Consider the following 23,400-nt stretch of genomic DNA (forward strand, 5'->3'; position numbering starts at 1 on the left):
CTTAAACTGCGGCCCCTGGTTCTGGACTCCCCCAACATTGGGAACATGTTTCCTGCCTCTAGCGTGTCCAATCCCTTAATAATTTTATATGTTTCAATAAGATCCCCTCTCATCCTTCTAAATTTCACTGCATACAAGCCCCATTCTTTCAACATATGACAGTTCTACCATCCCGGGAATAAACCTTGTGAACCTACGCTGCACTCCCTCAATAGCAAGAATGTCCTTCCTCAAATTTGTGGACTGAAACTGCACACAATACTCCAGGTGTGGTCTCACAAGGGCCCCGTACAACTGCAGAAGGACCTATTTGCTCCTATACTCAACTCCTCTTGTTATGAAGGCCAACATGCCATTAGCTTTCTTCACTGCCTGCTGTACCTGCATGCTTACTTTCAGTGACTGATATACAAGGGCACCCAGATCTCGTTGTACCTCCCCATTTCCTAACTTGACACCATTCAGATAATAATCTGCCTTCCTGTTCTTGCCACGAAAGTGGATAACCTCATATTTATCCACATTAAACTGCATCTGCCATGCATCTGCCCACTCACCCAACCTGTCCAAGTCACCCTGCATCCTCATAGCATCCTCCTCAGTTCACACTGTCACCTAGCTTTGTGTCACCTGCAAATTTCCTAATGTTACTTTTAATCCCTTCATCTAAATCATTAATGTATATTCTAAATAGCTGCGGTCCCAGCACCGTGCCTTGCGGTACCCATTAGTCACTGACTGCTATTCTGAAAGGGACCCGTTAATCCCTACCCTTTGTTTCCTGTCTGCCAACCAATTTTCCATCCATGTCAGTACCCTACCACAAACCATGTGCTCTAATTTTGCCCACTAATCTCCTATGTGGGACGGTATCAAAGGTTTTCTGAAAGTCCAGGTACACTACATCCACTGGCTCCCCCTTGTCCATTTTCCAAGTTACATTCTCAAAAAATTCCAGAAGATTAGTCAAGGATGATTCCCCTTCGTAAATCCATGCTGAATCAGACTGATCCTCTTACTGCTATCCAAATGTGCCGCTATTTCATCTTTTATAATTGACTCCAGCATTTTCCCCACCACTGATGTCAGGTTAACTGGTCTATAATTCCCTGTTTTCTCTCTCCCTCCTTTTTTAAAAGGTGGGATAACATTCGCTACCCTCCAATCCACAAGAACTGATCCTGAATCTATAGACCATTGGAAAATGATCACCAATGCATCCACGATTTCTTGGGCCACCACCTTAAGTACCCTGGGATGCAGACTATCAGGCCCTGGGGATTTATTCGCCTTCAGTCCCATCAGTCTACCCAACACCATTTCCTGCCTAATGTTAATTTCCTTTAGTTTTGAAGAGAAAATGTGAAGAAAAACAATTATCACAGCCACAGTGTCATCCAACATGGAAACGGTCCTTCCAGTCCATCAAGCCTGTACTAATTATCAAGCACCCACATTTTCCCATTAACTTCTTCCAGAATCCACAACTTACCAACATACTAGGGTAAATTTACAGTGTCAATGAAACTTCTTACTGATGCTTATTTGGGATGTGGCATTTGAGGGGAATATTTTCTATTAGTACCTGGACATCTGGGTTTGATCCTGACCTCGGGTGCCATCTATGTGAAGTTTGCACAGTCTCCCTGTGATCGCCTGGGTTGCCTCCAGGTACTCTGGTGTCCTCTACATCCCAAAGATGTATGTGTTTGTAAGTTAATTGGCCTCTGTAAATTGTCTTGAGTGAATTGGGAGTGGTTGCAAAGTGGTATAGTATAGAACTAATGTGAATAGGTGATAGATAGTCAACGTGGTCTCACGGGTCATAACGTCTGTTTCCATGCTGTATCTTTTGATCAATTCAATCAATCAAACATGACATATTGTCAGAAACCACCATAGGTAATGATGACCTCTTCCCACGTTATTATAAATTATGAATATGAAACATTAATACATGTTTGATAATAAATAAGTGAATGAACTGCTCATACTTGATGAAGCTCCTGTTAAGCAGTGTGATACAATGGCATATGTGAAGGGAGTACTAAAGCAGTGGGTAAGGTGTCAACGAGTGTTTAAAGGTGGTAAGAATTGAGAGGTTTTACTTGACAGGAAAGATGGAATGGTCTGGGTCCCTTTTCTCTAGAAAAGATAAGGTGGATGTAGATGTAGAACAAATGTCTTCATATTTGGGGGAAACCCAAATTAGCATAAATACAATTAATAAATCCAATTCTTTCTATAAAGAGTGATGGGAATGTGGAAATTATTACAACACGCAGAAGCAATTGGTTTAACTTAAAATGACAGGAGGAAGTTAGCTAAGTATATGCATTGAAATAAAAATGTGGAATAGTGAGGTGAATGGGTGGAAAATTGTGAGGCACCAAAGGGGTGAATGACTTTCCTCGGTCCGAACATTCTGTGTAATTCAACATGACTAATGAACAAGTTCACCAACCTTTCCGCCATCTGCGTTGTACTCTTTCTCATCCACATCCAACAGTCTGGCCAAGCCAAAGTCAGTGATCTTTATGTGATTCGGTGACTTCACCAGCACGTTTCTTGCCGCCAAGTCTCGATGAACCAGGCGTCTCTCCTCCAAGTACATCATCCCCTGTCAGACACAAATTAGCCTCCCTGTTAATCTGATCATCCTCTGTGGCTGCAGACGGATGGGGTTTTGAAGCCACAAAATGCATAGGAATAATTTATGCTTAAAAACATTGTAGCAAGGTTTTGTGTCAAGTCAGGTGCTTTAACGATCATTCTTGTGCTTTACAGATTGTCCTGATTGGCACCTATCCAGAAATATCCCCTGCTGAACAGCCACCCGAAGCCAAGTTGGCGGCTGTCAAAAGCTTCAGCATCACAAGATGTGCAATTTTTAATTTCCGTCGAGCTAATATTGAAGTTTGCATCTGTGCAAGAGTTTCTTTCTTAACATTTGTGTACATACACTGGCACGTGACGAAGGAAATTATTGTTCTTTTTTAGACATTTAATACCATGTGCAGCTTGTAATCATCACTCTCTTCTGCTCGCACATCTCCCATACACTAGGATCTCCTGCCCTTCAATGGATAAGATGATCATCCTCACATTTACAATGGCAAATGCTCCAGGCTGGAGAAAGTAATGAAAGAAGCGACATATGGAAGATGAAGAGATACTGAACACCATGTTCAGTCATGGGCCTCATTTGTTAAAGGTGATTTGAAAGAAGCTTGGGGTGGGAGCAGTGGACACCGACACGTCGCAATATTGCTAAACTTCTGCTTTCAGCCACATTAAAGAAACCCAGACAGTTTCTCAACTTGCTCATCGGATCACCTCCATAAATGAAAATCAAAAAATGCTGAAAGTTAACAATATAAATAATAAATGTTGGAAAAACTGAGCAGGTCAGGCAGCATCTATGGAGAGAAATCAAGGTAACTCTTCAGGTTGAGGATAAGGGCCTGACAGAAGTCTTTGGTAACTCTGTTTCTCTTTCTAGAAATGCTACTCCATCATATGCTCACCTTAAGGTTTCATCCTTTTCTCTGGGCTCCCTCACCAAATGGATTTTTTCCTCTTTATTTCTCCTTTCAAATTATTTAATCATCTCAAGCATCTCACTGATAAATCTGCCAGATTTTAGATAATACTGCATCCGTCCATCCATCCTATCTTAATTCTTCAATCCCCCCAGTGATATACATTGTGCCTGCTGTGGGGGAAGGCGAGGGCAGTGGAGAGGAGGAGGGGAGGATGTCACATCTCACAAAGGCAGGCTTGATCTAACAGACAGCTCTTTATGGTCATATCCAACCTGCCGATACTCAGGGAGCTTAGTTTGGAGAACAAATGGAGTGCCCTTTGATGGGGGAGCCCGGATAAAATGACATAACCTTAAGCATAAGAAGGGGAAGCATCTCTAGAAAGAGAAACAGAGTTAACATTTCAAGTCACCAACTTTTGTCAGATCCTTATCAACGTGAAGCATGAACTCTATTTCTCTCTCCATAGATGTTCGAGAGTTGGGAGATGGGGTTCACGTTCATTAAAGATAGGGCACTTTCACATGGAAGTGAGACATTGCATCAGGTGGACCACATACTTTTCTACTCTCTTACAGTGTCCAAAACTGAAACAGAATAAATTGTTGCATGCAAGAGCTAAGCTGTCAGATAAAGATGAAGGGCATCACGCCACATCTCAGCCTCCATCTGTGATTTTAGGTCCTCCCTGTTTCAAAGCTCAGCTCCAGTAGCCCAGAAAATGCAAATAGAAACATTTCTCTCCCAAGAGACCAACAGGCTGCTGAAGGCAGCTTCCCAACTCTCTCGGCTCCCTCAGCAGAATCCTGACAGCCATTTGTCTGGGAGCTTTGCCATGAGAAACTGTGGATAACAGAGCCAAAACCAGACGACAGCCATATGCAGTAATGGGGCTAACTCTCTCAGCTTATGTAAGATATAATTATACCCATATAACCATATAACAATTACAGCACGGAAACAGGCCATCTCGACCCTTCTAGACCGTGCCGAACACGTATTCTCCCCTAGTCCCATATACCTGCGCTCAGACCATAACCCTCCATTCCTTTCCCGTCCATATAACTATCCAATTTATTTTTAAATGATAAAAATGAACCTGCCTCCACCACCTTCACTGGAAGCTCATTCCACACAGCCACCGCTCTCTGAGTAAAGAAGTTCCCATTCTTACCCCTAATTTACCCCTAAACGTCTGTCCCTTAATTCTTGTCATGTCCCCTCGTTTGAATCTTCCCTACTCTCAGTGGGAAAAGCTTATCCACGTCAACTCTGTCTATCCCTCTCATCATTTTAAAGACCTCTACCAAGTCCCCCCTTAACCTTCTGTGCTCCAAAGAATAAAGCCCTAACTTGTTCAACCTTTCTCTGTAACTTAGTTGCTGAAACCCAGGCAACATTCTAGTAAATCTCCTCTGTACTCTCTCTATTTTGTTGACATCCTTCCTATAATTAGGCAACCAAAATTGTACACCATACTCCAGAATTGGCCTCACCAATACCTTGTACAATTTTAACATTACATCCCAACTTCTATACTCAATGCTCTGATTTATAAAGGCCAGCACACGAAAAGCTTTCTTTACCACCCTATCTACATGAGATTCCACCTTCAGGGAACTGTGCACAGTTATTCCCAGATCCCTCTGTTCACCTGCATTCTTCAATTCCCTACCATTTACCATGTACGTCCTATTTTGATTTGTCCTGCCAAGATGTAGCACCTCACACTTATCAGCATTAAACTCCATCTGCCATCTTGCAGCCCACTCTTCCAACTGGCATAAATCTCTCTGTAGACTTTGACAATCTGCTTCATTATCCACAACCCCACCTATCTTAGTATCATCTGCATACTTACTAATCCAATTTACCACACCTTCATCCAGATCATTGATGTACATGACAAACAACAGTGGACCCAACACAGATCCCTGTGGCACCCCACTAGTCACTGGCCTCCAACCTAACAAACAACCATCCACCATTAAGCTCTGGCATCTCCCATTCAGCCACTGTTGAATCCATCTTGCTACTCCACCATTAATACCCAACAATTGAACCTTCTTAACCAACCTTCCGTGAGGAACCTTGTCAAAGGCCTTACTGAAGTCCATATATACAACATCCACTCCTTTACCCTCATCAATTTCCCGAGTGACCTCTTCAAAAAATTAGATTAGTCAAACATGACCTTCCAGGCACAAATCCATGTTGACTGTTCCTAATCAGACCCTGTTTATCCAGATGCTTATATATATTATCTCTAAGTATCCTTTCCATTAATTTGCCCACCACTGACATCAAACTAACAGGTCTATAATTGCTAGGTTTACTCTTAGACCCCTTTTTAAACAATGGAACAACATGCGCAGTACGCCAATCCTCCGGCACTATTCCCGTTTCTAATGACATTTGAAATATTTCTGTCATAGCCCCTGCTATTTCTACACTCACTTCCCTCAATGTCCTATGGGAATATCCTGTCCAGACCTGGAGACTTATCCACTTTAATATTTCTCAAAAGTGTCAGTACTTCCTCTTCTTTGAATCTCATAGTTTCCATAGCTACTCTACTTGTTTCCCTTACCTCACATAATTCAATATCCTTCTCCTTGGTGAATACCGAAGAAAATAAATTGTTCAATATCTCCCCCATCTCTTTTGGCTCTGCAGATAGCTGTCCACTCTGACTCTCTAATGGACCAATTTTATCCCTCGTTATCCTTTTGCTATTAATATAGCTGTAGAAACCCTTTGGATTTACTTTCACCTTACTTGCCAAAGCAACCTCATATCTTCTTTTAGCTTTTGTAATTTATTTCTTAAGATAATTTTTACATTCTTTATACTCCTCAAGCACCTCATTTACTCCATGCTGCCTATAATTATTGTAGATAATTCCTCTGCTATTGGGTCGTTGTGATGGACAACTATATATTTGCATCTTGAAGACCAAGAACTATCTTTTGAAAGAACATAGAAACATAGAAAATTGGTTCAGGAGGAGGCCATTCAGCCCTCTGAACCAGCACTGCCATTCATTGTGATCATGGCTGATCGTCCCCTATCAATAACCCGTGCCTGCCTTCTCCCCATATCCCTTGACTCCACTAGCCCCTAGAACTCTATCTAACTCTCTCTTAAACCCATCCAGTGACTTGGCCTCCACTGCCCTCTGTGGCAGGGAATTCCATAAATTCACAACTCTCCGGGTGAAAATGTTTTTTTCTCACCTCAGTCTTAAATGACCTTCCCTTTATTCTAAGACTGTGGCCCCTGGTTCTGGACTCGCCCCACATTGGGAACATTTTTCCTGCATCTAGAACAGAATGGGGCAGCTAATTATATAAATAAAATTGTGATTCCATAACTGGAAGGCATAGGGATAAACAAACCCATACTGTATACCAGATGAGAAATTGTAAAATCTTTTTCACAAAAGAGGTGCAGATAACGGTTTATTTGTGTAGGATAGCAGAATTAATTAGTAGAGCACCAGATAGACTCAGTTAATATCAGGACATAAATCTCTCTTGGATAAGAGTCTTTGCTGAAAGGTATTAAATCGATTACCCATTGCATGTGGGATCCAATACCAAGTGGCTCTATCCTCAAAAACCATGAGAGCCTAGGGGGAAGACATCTTTCTGGTGAAGAGTGGCTGCAAATACCTCAGCCTTGCCCTTCTCCCTGGTGTCCTGGTCCCCGACAGCACTGAGGTTGGGGATGATCTTGTAATTGTTTAGCTGAAGTGATTGTGAGTTTGGCAGAAGAAAGAATTCATGGATGTGCACAAAACCTCCATGATATAATGCAAGACTTCCCCCTGACTCTTGGGAATTCCTGGCCCATGACGGCACAAAGCCATGACAACTTGTTAAAGTTTGCAAAAGTTGATAAGAGTAGGTTGTTTGCAGGCAAAGGGACATCTTGAAAGTTGGATGCATTTAAAAGTGTGAGTGTGAAGGTTCAAGGTATGTATCTCCCTGTTACGGTAAAAGGAAGATAGGTGTAAGGAACTTTGGATAAATGAGAGAAATTGAGGTTTTGGTCAGTCACAAGAAGGAGCAATGGGTCAGGTATTGGTAGTTGGGATCAAGTTATCCCTAAGGGATGTAGAGGATTCATGAAGGCAAATATGGGGCATGAGATAGCTCTGCTAGATTAGTTTAAGGAGAATCCTAACATATTTTATAAATAGATTAAGGAAATAGGGTAACCAGAAATTAAAAAGGGAGCATTAGAAACCAAAGTGGTCATCTATGGGTGGATGTTGCAGGAGATGGGTAAGGTCCCCAATGGATATTTTCCTTCTGTTTTTACCAGCTAAAAAGGCATGAAAGTTGGGGAACTGCGGAAAGTTAATGGCATGTCTTGCGGACAGTCTGTATTGCAGTTAAGGATGTGCTGGATGTCCTAAAACATCTGGAGGTAAATAAATCTACTGGGCCTGACAAGAGATATCCAGGACACTGTGGGAAGGCAGAGAAGACATTGCAGGAGCCCTGGCTAAGATATAAGAATCATCATTAGAAATGGATGATCTGCTAGAAGACTGGAGTGTGTCTAATGTCATGTCTCTATTTAGGAAGGGCTGCAAAGAAAAACCTGTGAACCACAGACCAGTAAGTCTAACACATGTGGTAGGAAATCTACTGGAGACATTTTCAAGGAATAAAATATGGATGCATTTGGAAAGGGGGGGGGGGTTGATTAGAGCTAGTCAACGTGGTTTTGTGTATGGACATCATGTCGCACAAATTTGATTAAGCTTTTTGAAGAAGTAACCAATGGTTGAAAAGGAGAATAGCATAGATGTTGCCTCTTATGATTTCAGTAAGGTCTTTGAGAGTTAGCACGGTTAGCTGCTCTAGGAAGGTTAGGTCACAAGGGATCCAATGAGAGATAGCAAATTGGATGCAGAATAGGCTTAGGGTAGGAAGTAGCACATTGTTTTTGGATTGGAGGCCTGTGACCAGTGATGTGCCTCAGGGATCAGTGCTGGAGCCATTGCTGTTTGTCATCTATATTAACAATTGGGATTAGAATGTACGACACATAATTCGTAAGTTTGCAGATGGCACTAAAGTAGATGGCACTGTAGATGGAACTGAAGATGGTTATCAGTAATTCCGGGGAAATCTTGATCAACTAGCTGAGGAATGGCGAGTTTAGTTTAATTTAGATAAGTGTGAGGTATTGCAATTTGGGAAGTCAAATCAGGGCAGAACTTTCACAGTGAACAGTGGGCTCTTGGAGAGTATTGTATGGCAGAGGGACCAAGGAGAACATATACAAGATATACAAGGTGGCATCACAGGTAGATAGAGTGGTGGAGAAGCTGTTGTGATGCTGGCCTTCACCAGTTGGAAATATAGTATAGAAGTTAGATCATCCTGTTACACTTGTACAAGACGTTGCTGAAGCTGCACTTTTAGTATTGTGTTAGGTTTTGGTCACACTATTATAGGAAAGATGCCATTAAACTGGAAAGAGTGAACAGGAGATTTATGAGGAAGTTGCCAGGACACAAGAGGCTGAACTATCGGGAGAGGTTGGGCAGGCCAGGACTCTATTCCATGAAGCGCAGGAGGCTGAGCGGTGATCTTATAATGGTACAGAAAATCATGAGGAGAATAGATAATCTTTTAACCAGACATAGGGAATCAAGAACCAGAGGACATAGGTTTAAGGTGAAAGGGAAAACATTGAATAGGAATTTGAGGGGCAACTTTTTCACACATAGAGTTGTGAGTAGATGGAACGACCTGCTGAGGAAATTGTTGAGGAAGGTATTATAAAAACATTTTTTAAATATTTGGGCACGTGGGCAAAAGAGACTTGCTTAAATGTGGCATTTTGGCAGCATGGACAAGTTGTGCTGAATGGCCTGTTTCGTGCTGTATGACTATGACTTTAACTACTTTCATTAATATAAGCGGTGATGCATTTCAAATTCACAAGGTGCTGACATTAAAGATCTATTAAAATAATGCATTCTTCATAGAAGAAGGTAATGACTGTTTCTTCAATGTATCTAGAGAATTGTTTTGGAAATTGTTCAAGCTGGGGCCTGGGGTCGATCTTGTGAGTCTGCGGATAGCAGGTCAGTGGATGTTGAGTATCGCATGTGCTATTAGACAAACTAAATTAATGTTCAGAACTGTGACCAGTTAGAGATATTGAAGGAATATAACAGAGCAGGGAGGGAATAGTAAAGCAATGTGATTCAAGAGAAAGACTGGAGCAGAGGCAAGAATCCCAGAAAACTGATATCAATCTTGATGAGGGCCAGGATGTCTAAACCTTCCCTGATTCCCTCTGGCTATGGCCACTCCACTGGAAACAGCTGAGGTAATTTCAGCCAGTGAGTTCCTCGAAATACAAAGTCAGGCCCAATGATTTGCACAGCCCTTCGATCATTGAATTGTTCTCATTGAACTAAAAATCCCAGCCTGTTTCTGTTTCTTAATAGCAATGAAAAATATGGGAAAAAATAATAGAGAACAAAATCCGGCAAATGGTTTCCCTCATAATGCCCACTTCATTGCCCTCTCATGTGCAGCAGTTTACAGGGAGTCAGCAACTAGTCTTTTGTGACAGACAGTCATGGCTGTTGTTTTACCGACATTCCCACAGGCTCACGTCTCAAGATTGCTTGTGCTCATGACTTCCCCCAGCCCAAGTAGATTCTCCACATTGCTCACTGATTGCCTGGTTACTAGGCTTTCCGAAGATAGTCACGGCAAACTGAAGTCCCTCATCCATTTCTCATTGGCCTCCTGCGCCACGGGGAATTTGTAAGAGTCTCTCAAGTAGGGCCTTGTAATTATTCAGCCGACGGAATATTTAAGCTGTTGATACGTACTGTTGCTATGTGGCCTGTAAAGCAAATGCCACAGTCCAGCTGATAGGCTTTCTAAAACAAAAAATTCAGCCTTGAAATGTTCCGTCCTCCTAACAACCTGAGTGATGCAAGACAAGGGCAGTGGGGCAGGAATAGGATTGGGAGTTTGAGAAGGCTGGGAATGAACAGACACACACTGTGACAATGAATGTAGTAGCATCAGCAGCAACGCTTACTGCCGATGTCATTCCCCAGAGGGGAGCGAACCAAGGTGTGGGAAAATTGCGGAGGCAGTCCCAGACATGTAACCTCAGCATATTCCACAATCTCACATTGCTCTGTTGTCTGCATCCCAAACCATTGTTCACCAAGCAACTTTGTTTGCTTTTGTTAGTAACACTTTGATTTAAAAGTGCTTCTAACTCCCTCCAACATGCTGCATCCCTGTTCCCCCAGCCCTATAATTTTCCAGGTCCTTTGCACTCCAACAACTCTTGCAGATCCTCAATATTCGTTTCAAATGTGTCCAAGGTGTGGAATTCCCTTTATAAAATACCCCACGCTTTCATTTCCATTTATTGAAATCCCCAACGTTGTGGCACCTTTTCTAAAAATCACCACCTTGTGTCAGATTTGTCCAATTCGGCACCTTTAAAATGCCTTGGGATATTTAATCATATTAGTAGGTCTAAGGAAGTGAATAGGATAGGGAGAGTAGAGGTTAATCCAAATTAGGTTAGACAACTCGTGTTCTTTGGGGGTACCTGTCTTGTGCTTAAGCTTACGTCTCTGAGTCCTGTACCTCATAATTCAACTGCTGGAATTAAAATCCAGACTTTGAAACAATTAGCTTATGACATTTAACAAGTAACAGTTATTTTTGTGACATTAATGTGATTTCCATTGATTTCAGTCACATGTGGAGCTGATATCCTTGCCACACATTGATGTTTTTCTGAGTGAAGCACCAATCTCCTTAACTATATAAATCCACTATTCTGTGGTCAGTGTACGTGAAATTGTTATTAATAATAGATTCCATTTTAAGTTGACTTACTATTGTTTACAATAAGGTCTGCCTCTTTCCAAAAGAATGTTGTGTTCACCTTAGAACCAACGTGGAGTTCTGTTTCATTTATTTTCTACTTCCTTTATTGGAATGCAAGAATCGCTAGCATTTGTGCCCATTCTTGAGAGGTGGTTATGGGTTGCCTTGTTTAACTACTGATGTCCTGCTGGTGAAGGTGCTCCAAACGATGTTGGGTCGGGAGTTCCAGGATCACACCTAGCAACAATGAATGACTGGTGATGTGTTTCCTAATCATGAAGGTGTGCATCTTGGAAAGGAACCAGCAGGTGGAGGTATACCCTCATTGGTCTGCCGTACTTGTCATCTTGGTGATGGAGGTTGAGGGTTTGGGAGGTGCTTCAAGAGTTGCCTTGGTGAGTAACTACAGTGCAATTTTCAGATGATATAGACTGCAGCCATTGTGCACCAATATAGAGATAATTAATGTTTAGGGGGGTTGCTAGGATACCAATCAGGCAGGTTGCATTTCCTGGATGGTTAAAAGTTGTTAGAACTGCACTCAGCCAGGCAAATGGAGATTGTTCCATCGTGCTCCTAACTTGTGTCCTGTACATGTTGGAAAGACTTTGTCTGTCAGGAGGTGATTCAGTCCCTGCAGTATACCCAATCTCGGACCTGTTCACTTAGCCATGGTATTACATGGTTGAATTTCTGGTCAATATGAACTCTGAATATTGCTGATGAGGTACATGCAATAATAATGCTCGGTGCATCATTTAACAAATGATGTACAAGAGGTCATCAGGTTAGTGTGGTGACACTGAGCACCGTGCCTAACAGCACCACAGATCATGTCCTCCAGTGTTTCCCTGCGCGGTTTGCATGTTCTCCCTGTAAGAGTTTTCACCAGGTGCCCTGCGGTTTCCCAATGATGTGTTGGTCAGTTAATAGGTTCCTGTATATTACTTCTTGATATAGGTGGTGGGAAAATATCCAATCGGGTGTTGAAAGGCACGTGAGGGAGGATACATTGCAAGGCTCCAGGGAAGTAAAGGGAATTGGGTGGATATGTTGTGAGGTGGTCAAGAGTGTTTTATTGGAAAAATTGTGGAATTAAAAAGATTGGACATCTTTATGGGAAAGGCACTTTTCTTTCATTTCAGGAGTTACAACAGAATCAAATAATTTCTTCAGATATCTACAAATTAGAGATTATGTTAAATCTAACACACAAGTCTACAGGACTAGGGAACCAGAAATCCTTGATGAATGTTTGAACAAGCATCCTAACACTGAAAAATTAATAGCTTATATTTATAAGACCCTACTAAACAACGAGGTACCACCGACGGAACCATATAGACACACATGGGAAAATGAATTAGGTCATCCTATAACGAAAGGTATTTGGGACGAAAGTTTACAACATATACAGGTGCACACCCTTTTATCGGTGTTCGTTAATTGCCAGACAGCTGCTTTAATGTACTAATGTAGGGTCTCGTCCCCTCCCCGGATGACGTGGGGACACACCACACAGCACACTGTAATGTTCGTTATTGTCAGAGCATGCTTTACTATCAATTTAAAGTCTTATATAGACATTACACTACTGCTAAAATCAGTTAAAGGGGGGGTTGAAATAGAATTCTTTCCCCCCTGGTCGGAAATCTCAATCCTACCGGGTTTGTGATAAAATGTCGCCACATCGGTTGTAGCTGACCCGGCAACTCTACCCCTTAACTCCAAATACGTTTCCGCAAATGTTGGAGTAACGGCGTTGGGATACCAACATGCCTTACGGGTGGGCAGTAAGATCCGCATTTGGGATACCAGCGGATAATGCCTTCGGGTCACTGTGCGGTAATAGGGCGCGGAGGCCAAACATTGGATGGGGCCGCCAGCGCTGGAAGCGCCTCGCAGCCAAAGTTGCCGCGCGGTCGGAGCTAACCGGCGCCGCCCGCGGCCGGACGGAGCCCCCAGCTCCGCGATGTTTGGACCAGGTAGGGGATCAGAATAAAGTTTCCCCCTTCACCACCCACCACACCACACCACCACCACCATAAAATCCCTCCAAACTCGACTACATTTATGCAATGATACAATGACCGGTCTCCGGGGAGGAAAAGACTTTTCAAGCCGCCCGCGCTACCTACCTAATCTACGCTAAAAATCTTCCATTTGAAAATGTCCGAAATCCGACAAGTGTCTGGTCCCAAGGCTTTCGGATTAAAATGTGGATTTGTTCGTTAATTGCCAGACATGCTTTGTCAATTTAAAGACCCTACATACTCTAAAATAAAATAAATAGAATCTTCCCACAAATCTGTCTATTTGTTAATGGACATCTAGAACAAGAACTACGTTTTTATATAAAATATTTCTGGGGATATTTTCGATTTCATTAATTATCTGACGGGATAGATTGGCCCAGCACGAAAACCCAACTGAAACTTGAACTCAGGATTAGATGAAAAGACTACAGTATAATAACCGGGACAAAATTATATTAAAATTTTGGAAAGGCCCTACGAACCTATGTGGAAATGTGACCGTATATATAAGAATTAATCCATGGACAAACAAGAACTTTTTGATAAAATTGGCTCCATTCATTAATTATCTTTTTGAAACTTGAACTCAGATTGATGAAAACTACTATATAATTTGTCCAATGACGTATTATAACTAATCCATTCCACCTTTTTTTGTTTTTTTTTTGATATTTGTAACTCTTTTTTCTCTCTTTCTCTCTTTTTCTATATAAAAAAAAACATTAGAAGCAGAAGTAATCGACAATTGAAAATTTTAATAATGTATGACTGATGAATATGAAAAGTTTTTTTACTATAATATGTAACTATACTTTATAATATGTCTACTTCTAATAAAAATATTATTTAAAAAAAAAAAAGTGTTTTATTGTCATATGCCCTAGATAGAACAATGAGGTGCTATCCTGCCCCTGGTTTACACAGGTCCACTTTGTGATCCTGGTGCAAGGTCTTGAGATTCTCAATCTCAGTCTGGATGTTCCTTCCCCTCTTTGATCACTCAAGGCTAGGGTTTCCCAGTGGGGTTGTTACTTTTTAAACAAAGCTTTGAGCACATTCTTGAATCTCTTCCTCTGACAGAGCTAGGAACATGGTGCCTGATTCGTATATTATTTATCCCATAATTAATATAAGTAAAAAAGGAACATCTGGCCATTATTTCACAACTAAACAGCTGTGCAAGTTTTCTGCCATATATCAGACTTTATAATACTGATATCAAAATGGGTCCATTGTCTGTCTTTCAGATGCTCTGCAAAACATTATATAAATGCATATCTAACTTTATTTTACCACACTGTGTAACAAACATAATTCCCTGTAAATATTTCTAATTTCTTATTATGCTTTGCTCGGGCACCTCTGACAAGGAGAGTTGGAAGGTTGTAACATGGACCAGTTCAGACTTTTTAAGATAGTGGGTAGAGGGTCCCTGCAGCTGGACAAAACATCCAGACGTGGCAGCATACAGCCCCATGCCATGCAGCAGGAGCGAGAGAGTCTGTGCAATGTGGCAGCAGCGGGTCAGTTGGATGCCCAAGGCTACAGTTGGAACTTCCTTTGGGCTAAGAATGAGGGTGATCCAGCTGCCAGAGCTCTAGTATGTTACGACCAGCTCACCTCCCCATGGCCCATATCAGGCCTCATCATTGAGCAGCAGTGGCTGCTCCTGTTCAATACTGGCTGCCCTGCGGCTACCCTTACAAGCAAAGCATGGACAGGTTGACTTTGTATTCCATGGAGCTGAGAAGAAATAGGACCTGGTTTCAATCAGCAATGTTCTGAGAGGTGGAATGGAGAGGATGTTTCCCCTTGTGGGAGTCTCTAGAACAGGGGGGGGGGTGGGATTGATTTAAGGGAAGGTGTGTCCAATTGAAAAGAAGATGAGGCAATATTGTTTTCACAGGCAGTCATGAGCTCTTGGAACTCAAAGAGCTGTGGGAGCAGGGCCTTAATATTTTAGGGCAGGGGTAGACAGGCTTCTGATAAACAAGGTAGTGTAGGCTCACCAGGAGCTGGTGGCACTGGAGTTTGGGTCAGACTGGCCTGACACTGAATGACAAGGCAGGTGAGAGGAGTGGTGTTACCTTGTCCTGCCCCTAACTTATATGTTGGAATGATCATACGTACTCAGACCATTTACACTGTATTTAGATATAATTCCAACTGCACACCCCATCCACATGACATTTGTCCCAAGGGGAATGTCTGAAATTGTACAGTAAACTCTCCTGGAAGTCCTGTCTAGTCAATACCTATTTGCTAATGTGCCCCTATTGTTACCGGGGCAAATGACCCATTTGTAATTAACGACGTATTCCTTTTAATCAGTGCTCCACAAGGGGAAACATCCTCACCACATCCACCCCATCAAGACCCATCAAGATCCCACAGGGTCATCCGATGATCTGCTCCCTATGCCATTGGATGGAGCAGGTCTGTTGCCAGGTATAGGGAGAACCTTCTGTCCTTTGTGAATTGGGCACATGACTCAATCAGGAAATTGATATGAGATGTGTGTCACCCCTCCCTCCCCATCCCAATCTCTGCACATCCCCAATCCTTTCCACTCGTCACTTTAATTTCATGTTTCATGTATCGTTGGTTTTATGTCTGTTGGCAGACCAATTTCCCTCCTGGGATAAATAAAGTTCTATCGTATCGTATCATATCGTATCGCACTGTCTAGATTTCAACTAGCCACCAAATTAAATCCAAACGGGAATCATTTCAGCAAGGTCCAAATCACGCTGGCAGAGCTCCGCATAAATCTGCCAGTAGAACTTCAGCAATGTACCTTCCAGTGGTAACGTGACATGCTTTGTGCGCATGATATACTCTCCATGATCGGACATTACATTAACCTCAGCAATGCCAAGACAAAATGCCATGCATTCTACTTCTCCACCCCGTGTTGGAAACATTGCGCTTCACACATCACAATGTTAAGTGTCGTTGGTACAGACATTTTCTTTTGACATTATCTGTGCTTCTACATTTACGACCTCATGCAACTAATCATTAACATGGAGATAGTTTACAACAGTGGGGAGATTAACATATGGTCAGTACAAATTCCCTTCGAATGGATTTCTATAAGTTTTAGAATTCAGGATTGGAATGATCACTGGGACATTTATTTTAATCTACTTTAAAATAGCTTATAATCAATAAATTTACGAGGCATTAACATATAATTATTTCTTTATGAAATAGAAGGTCTTTTCGGTACATCAAGTCTATGCCAGTCCCAGGGCAAACCCCCTCCCACATTAATTTTCCACGTTACCTTTTGTCCCCCTATCCCACTTCAACCCTCTCCAGATTCTACCACCTAAAGGGCTTGTCCCACTTGGGCGACCTAATTGGCAAGTTTAGAATAGTTTGAAAAAATAACATGTTGAAGACCTCCTTCGACTATGTAGAAGACCTCCTTTGACCTCCTTCGACTATGTTGAAGACCAGCTTTGACTAGCTACGACTAGCTACGACTAACTTTGGTGAAAATTGAACACCGAATAGTGGAGAGTGAAGATGACCTCCTTCGATCTCCTTCGACCTCCCTTCGACTATGATGAAGACTATCTACGACTACCTTCGACTGCCCTCGATTACCTACGACTAACATGCCGACCTACTACGACCTACTACGACTAAACCTACGAGTAAAATAAGTATGCGATTTTTTTACTCGCGGGCATTTTTAACATATTGAAAAAAATGCCGCAACCTAGCTGAGGCCTCGAGTGCGCGGAGACCACTCTCAAGCATGAAGGAGAATTACGAAGACCTCCTACGACCTTGTGTCGACCATGCTGCGAGTATGAGTCGAGGGCAAACTCGCCAGAACTCGCGGATTAGGTCGCCCAAGTTGGACTGGCCCTTAACTACACACTCGGGCTAATATACAACAGCCATTTAATCTACCAATCTACATGTCTTTGGGATGTGGAAGGAACTTACACAGTCACAGACAGAATGTGCAAACTTCACACAGATAGCACTGTAGGTCGGGACTGAAGCCAAATCGCTGGAGCTGAGGCAGCAGCTCTGCTAGCTTCAGCACTGCGCTGTCCAATGTGAATAATAGTCTTGACCAGGCAGCACTAGGAGAAATGGTTTATGAGTTTATAACTTAAAAAATCATTCTCATCACTAATTAACCACCAACAAAATATTTCATTCGAAAATGCCAACCTGGACATGCTTGAGGAGGATTGGATGTAATTAGCTGGTGTGAAGAAATGTAATAAGGTGTTGTGACATGCTGACACTCAGAACAAGCTCTCAATCTATCTAAACATTTGAGCAAACAACACCAAAGCCCAGTGAATATAGCTGAAGGCAAACCACAACAGAAATACTTTCCCATCTAAATGATTTCTAAAGCAGTCTCAATTCCTGCCAGAAGAAAGCAGCCCTTTATATCACTGAAATGTACAACTATCTTCAGGTGTTTGTTTTGCGGCACAATGAGAGAGAAATAATTTTTCACAATCTATTATATTTAATAGTTGAACAATTCTGGTAAAGTAAGGGACAGTTCAGTGTCACACTGCCCATTACAGTCGAGTCACTGAAATGCCCATCAGCCTAGGATTTACGATAGTATACACATTGAGTATGTGTGGATGTGCATGTTCGCTTGTGCTTATGTTTGGTGGGAGCCGAGTTGATAGTGAGAAATGTTGCTTTAACTGTAGAAGGATTGCTGGAGTTTGACCTGCATTTTCTTCTGACTCTTAGTTGCTGCCTGGAGCCTGAGCGATGAGACTGCAGATTTAACTCTTGGCGTAAACATCGTCGAGAGAGCTTGTTGGGAAGAACATTTTTGGTTTTCCCTTCCAGACCCTCACTTTGAGTGAATTTTGCATAATTCTTCTATTTTTATCAAAAACAACTTTATTTGCAGCATTTAAAATGCATCCGGGATGTACTCTAACTCTAACTCCTGTGGTGTCCACCAGTCCCAGAAGTCTTCAAGCAAGCCAGTAGACAGCTTGTGCTCTCCCTCTAGGGACACCCAGTCACTGATGTATCCTTAGACGAGTGACAGTTAGTCAACATGACTGGCCCTATTCAACCTGTTGCAGGGATCTGTGAATGGTCACCAAGGCCATGTCCAGGAGCAGACAGACAAGGAGGTTCTCTGACTCAATCACTCCCTCCCCCTGATTCTGTACTGAAGATCAGGAGAATGGTGCTAAAGTACAACCTGAACTTGAGGAGCGGCTTTGACAAATATTCACAGAAGAGCTTCAATCTCTCACACAACTAGATTTTGCGCTCCTGGTTAAAACAGGGTATTGTCAGCTGTCATTCGTGCTCTCTGTCACGTACAATGGCCTCTGTGCACCTATGGACTGAAGGACTGTTTCCAATGGCATCCCATTCATTGAATCATAGTCGACTCAACGAATGAATGCCAGAAGGCTGCCAATTTTCATAATTGAGCCATAATCAAAGAGGAATGGGATGGAAATGGAAGAAGGGAGGGGAGGAGGGAGGAGTAGACAATTGCAAAAGTCATATAGCAGGGAGCATCAACATGGATATTTCCCTCCACAGATGTTGCAGCAGTTTGATTTTTGCTGAAGGTTCCAGCATGTGCAATCTCTTGTCTCTCCATATAACAGGGAAGCAGGTTCTTCATCATACTGCATCTCTATTGATTATCAAGCAACCTTCTAAACTAATCCCATTTTCCTCTCACATCTCCGTCAGCTACCCACCCTCTCTCCCTCTACCCCCTCTAAATCCTCATGTCATCTATTTGCATCTGGGCCTTTTTACAGTGGCCTATTAATCTACCAACCCATTTTGGGTTGTGGGAAGAAACCAGGTCACTTGGGGAGATTATGCAAACTCCACACTGACACCACACGGTGTCAGGATGAAAAAGAGAAAACAAAGGAAAACAAAAAGAAATTATGAATGCAATTATATTGCCATATTTAAGACAGAAATCATATTTGAGTACAAAACTTGATTTTACTGGCAAAGAGTCAAAGAGGATGAAGGGATATGGGTAGAGGGTTAGGTAAATGTGTAGACAGTTGCAAAGAAACCAACTACACATACCCCACATATTCAGCATATGGTTCAGTATGTTCTTTTAAAGTCATTCTCATTCATTAAGAATAACCATATAACATAACCATATAACAATTACAGCACGGAAACAGGCCATCTCGACCCTTCTAGTCCGTGCCGAACACATAATCTCCCCTAGTCCCATATAGCTCAGACCATAACCCTCCATTCCCTTCCCATCCATATAACTATCAATTTATTTTTAAATGATAAAAACGAACCTGCCTCCACCACCTTCACTGGAAGCTCATTCCACACAGCTACCACTCTCTGAGTAAAGAAGTTCCCCCTCATGTTACCCCTAAACTTCAGTCCCTTAATTCTCATGTCATGCCCCCTTGTTTGAATCTTCCCTACTCTCAGTGGGAAAAGAATCAGATCAATGTAATTAAGATTGCTCATTTTCATGCTAGGGCCCCGTTCTCAGCTGCATTAATCCAGCTACACTAAGTTACCGTTCTTCCCTGTATCAGGGAGCATTTTTAAAGCAAATAAGGTTGAATGGAAGCACAGGGGAATATGTCACTTTCCAAATGAGGCACAATTTGGGCCAGGTTTTCTGATTGTATTCAGAGCGCTGAATGCGATGCTTGCTCTGTTAGAGACTGAAGGGGTGAAGGGGTTAGTTTGGCTGAGGTGTGACAAACAAAATGAAAGTTGGCAGGCTCTCCAGTGACTTAATAGGACCGGTGATTACAGCAGTGTTGTCATTATAGCAGTGTAAGTAATAGTGCTCTCCAGGGCCACTCTATGCCTGTACCAAATTACTGGAGAAAAAAAGAAAATGATATAATTAATACTGCAGCTGACAGATACTGCTTTTGCTCATCAATTGACTTCCGAAACTCTACTCAAGTTATTTACGCCAGTTATTTGATAACCTCAAAACTTCATTACAATTGCTGTGGTTCTGTTCCACAGTGAGTGCCTCCGGGATGAATCTGAATGCATTTGTTTTAATGTGCGAATCAACCATTTATTCTAATTAGCTCCCGATGCAGGCAATGGGGCACTTTTGAAATACTGCAGAGCACCATTGTTATGTGAACTCAGTCAGAAGAACCTCAGCCCCCCTTGTGATGCAAGTGACCCAATGGACTGGATGGAATGCACTTATCAACCTTTCAGAAGCAGTTCTGGCTCCATTGGTCCTTTTCCCTATTTTTTGTAGTCGAGTTGAGAGATGTTCATGATGGAGGCTGGAACATTTTCCGAGTCAGGATCCATTAACCATTAACACCAAATAAAGCACTAGTTAGATGCAGAGTCAAACTTCCTCCAAACTGCCCATCGAACACTCACAGGCTTCATCCTGTTGACTCGCTGCTCTATCAAATGCCCGCATGAAGGATATACAAGCACAATGGTGCAATGGTTTCACCAACCTAAATATTACAACAAGTCTCAATTCTTTCCTTCTATAGGAATATTTTAGGTTTAGATTAAGGTTTAGGTTCAGGCTACTTTGGCACACATACAGAGATACAGTGAAAAGCTTTCTTTTGCATTCTATCCTATAATACTACATCAGATAATACGATAAATAAATACAATCACGCCAAACTCAAATACAATCGATAGAGTGAAGGGAAACACACAGAATACAGATTTACAGGTAAAAAAGAGATTTAAAAGGGTAGGGTGAATTATGCAATGATAATAGATCCTCCCATGGGACCAGCAAGCAAAGCGTCTCCACGCTCCGCTGCCATCTTGCCAATAGGAATGGTACGGTGGTGCAACAGGTAGAGATGGTGCCTTCTTACTCGGATCCAGGGTTGACCCTGACCCTGGAGACTGTCATTGTGACCACATGTGTTTCCAGAGAGTGTTCCCATTTCTTCCCACATCCCAAAGAGGCGTGGCTTAGTGGGTTAATTGGCCACTTTTGTAGTCAATGGTAGAATCTGGGATGGAGTTGTGGAAGTTTTGGGAAAATAAGTGAGCGGAACAATTAGTGGGGAAATGGGATTGTTCTGCGAGTCAGAATGGGCTAGATAGATGGGTCAAATGGCCTCTTTGCATGTCAAAATAAAAATGGAAACAGTAAAAGAGGTGGGGTGAGGCAGGGGCCAAGAGCTGGGCTTGCGGTTGGGGGTAAGGCTGGAGTCGAGAGTTGTAGGCGCGGTTGTGGGGAGGTTAAGGAGTTTGGGGTGAGGCTGGGTTCAGGGGTTGGGGTGGTGGGGGTGAGAGGTTAGGGTGAGGCAGAAATTATGGGTTGGGGTAGGGCTGAGGCTGAGGGTTGGTGAAGCCAGAATTGAGGGGTTGGAGGTGTGGCTGCGGGTTGAGGGAGTGGCTGGGGTCAAGGGGTTGGGGATGATGTGGGGGGGGGGGGGGGGGGGGGGGGGGGGGATTATCTCTGTGATTCTGCAGGGCTCAGTACAGGATCCCTGGCATTTAGTAATTGTGATTGATGATTCTGTAATATTGTAGGAGGTTTTGAGATGAAGTTTATAGATGATATTAAAAAAATGACTGTATGCAACAAGATCAAGCCAACATTCAAGCATGGCCTGTTACGTAGCAAGTAACCTTGACACCATAAAAGTGCAGGATAATGGTGTTCCTCTACAAGAGAGAGTCTAACCACCCACCTTTAAATGTCATTGCTAAGTTCTCATCTTATGGGTCACCATGACCAGAGCTTAATTGGACTGGTTATATAAATATCATGGGTACAAGACTATATTAGTGGTTAGGTATCTTGTGATGGGTGACTCACCTCCTGATATCCCTTTTACCATCCACAAGGCACAAGCCGGAAGCATGTTGAAATGCCCTTCACTTGCTTGGATGAGTGAGATGCCAACAACTCTCAAGAGGTTTGCCACCATGCAGGATAAAGCAAACCAGAATTCTCACCTCAGCAACTTTCCTAAACATTCATTCCCTCCACCACCGGGACTGCAACAGTTAACATCTACAAAACCCACTGCAGTTTCCACCACTATATTCTGACAACATCTTCCAAACCTGTGAGCTCATCCATCAAGAAGGCCATGGATACTAGGTGCACATGAAATACCTCCACCTGTAGGCTGCCCTCCGAGTTGCAAGTCAACCTGACTTAGAAAAATATTGCTGTTTCTTCAATGTCACTGGGCCTGAAACCTACAATTCCCCCTCCAACAGCTCTGGGGGAACACATTCATTTGATGTCCTGCAACGTTTCAAGAAGGCAGCTCACCATAACTTTCTCAAGAAAAATTAGGAGGGGAATAAATGCTGGCCCATCAATTGGCGCAAATACAGAAAAGTTGAATAATCATTTGAGATACATTTGCAGTAGAAAGTTTAACGATTAATTACCTCATAATATTTATCAATGATAGGGGGTTCTGCTTCTGTAGCCCAAGTCCTATGAAATAAAAAGTGACAACCCACATACCTGTGGTGCACTGGAGCAGAGTACTCAGACTGTGTGGTGAACGGGCCCACTGTACACAGGTTGTGTGATGAACTGGTTCAGTGTGCACAACCTGTGTAATGAATGGGTCCAGTGTACACAGGTTGTGTGATGAACGGGTCCAGTGTACACAGGTTGTGTAATGAACGGGTCCAGTGTACACAGGTTGTGTGATGAATGGGTCCAGTGTACACAGGTTGTGTGATGAACAGGTCCAGTGTACACAGGTTGTGTGGTGAACTGATGCAGTGTTCAGCCTGTGAGCCATGTGAGATCAGTACCTACCATGGTAGTAAATGACCTGAGTGCAGACTCACCACGATTCCTTCCAGATCAAACACAAACCTGGGGACTCTCAGGTCAGTGGCAAAGTCTGTGTTTTCTGAAAGTCTGGAGACTTAGATGAACAGTTGTGAAGGGAC

At 42.6% G+C, this 23,400-nt stretch overlaps 1 protein-coding gene across 4 annotated transcripts in view; it reads right to left on the minus strand.

Moving 5' to 3' along the window:
- LOC129698887 (receptor tyrosine-protein kinase erbB-4-like) overlaps positions 1-23,400 on the minus strand; it is an 804,589-nt gene that overhangs the window by 84,891 nt on the left and 696,298 nt on the right. For all 4 annotated transcript variants that reach the window (XM_055638279.1, XM_055638280.1, XM_055638278.1 and 1 more), the window contains one exon: positions 2,465-2,620. In XM_055638279.1, the coding sequence (XP_055494254.1) occupies positions 2,465-2,620 (156 nt within the window). The remainder of the gene's footprint in view (positions 1-2,464; positions 2,621-23,400) is intronic.

This window comes from Leucoraja erinacea, chromosome 7 (assembly GCF_028641065.1).
Source record: "Leucoraja erinacea ecotype New England chromosome 7, Leri_hhj_1, whole genome shotgun sequence".
Taxonomy (NCBI): Eukaryota; Metazoa; Chordata; class Chondrichthyes; order Rajiformes; family Rajidae; genus Leucoraja; species Leucoraja erinaceus.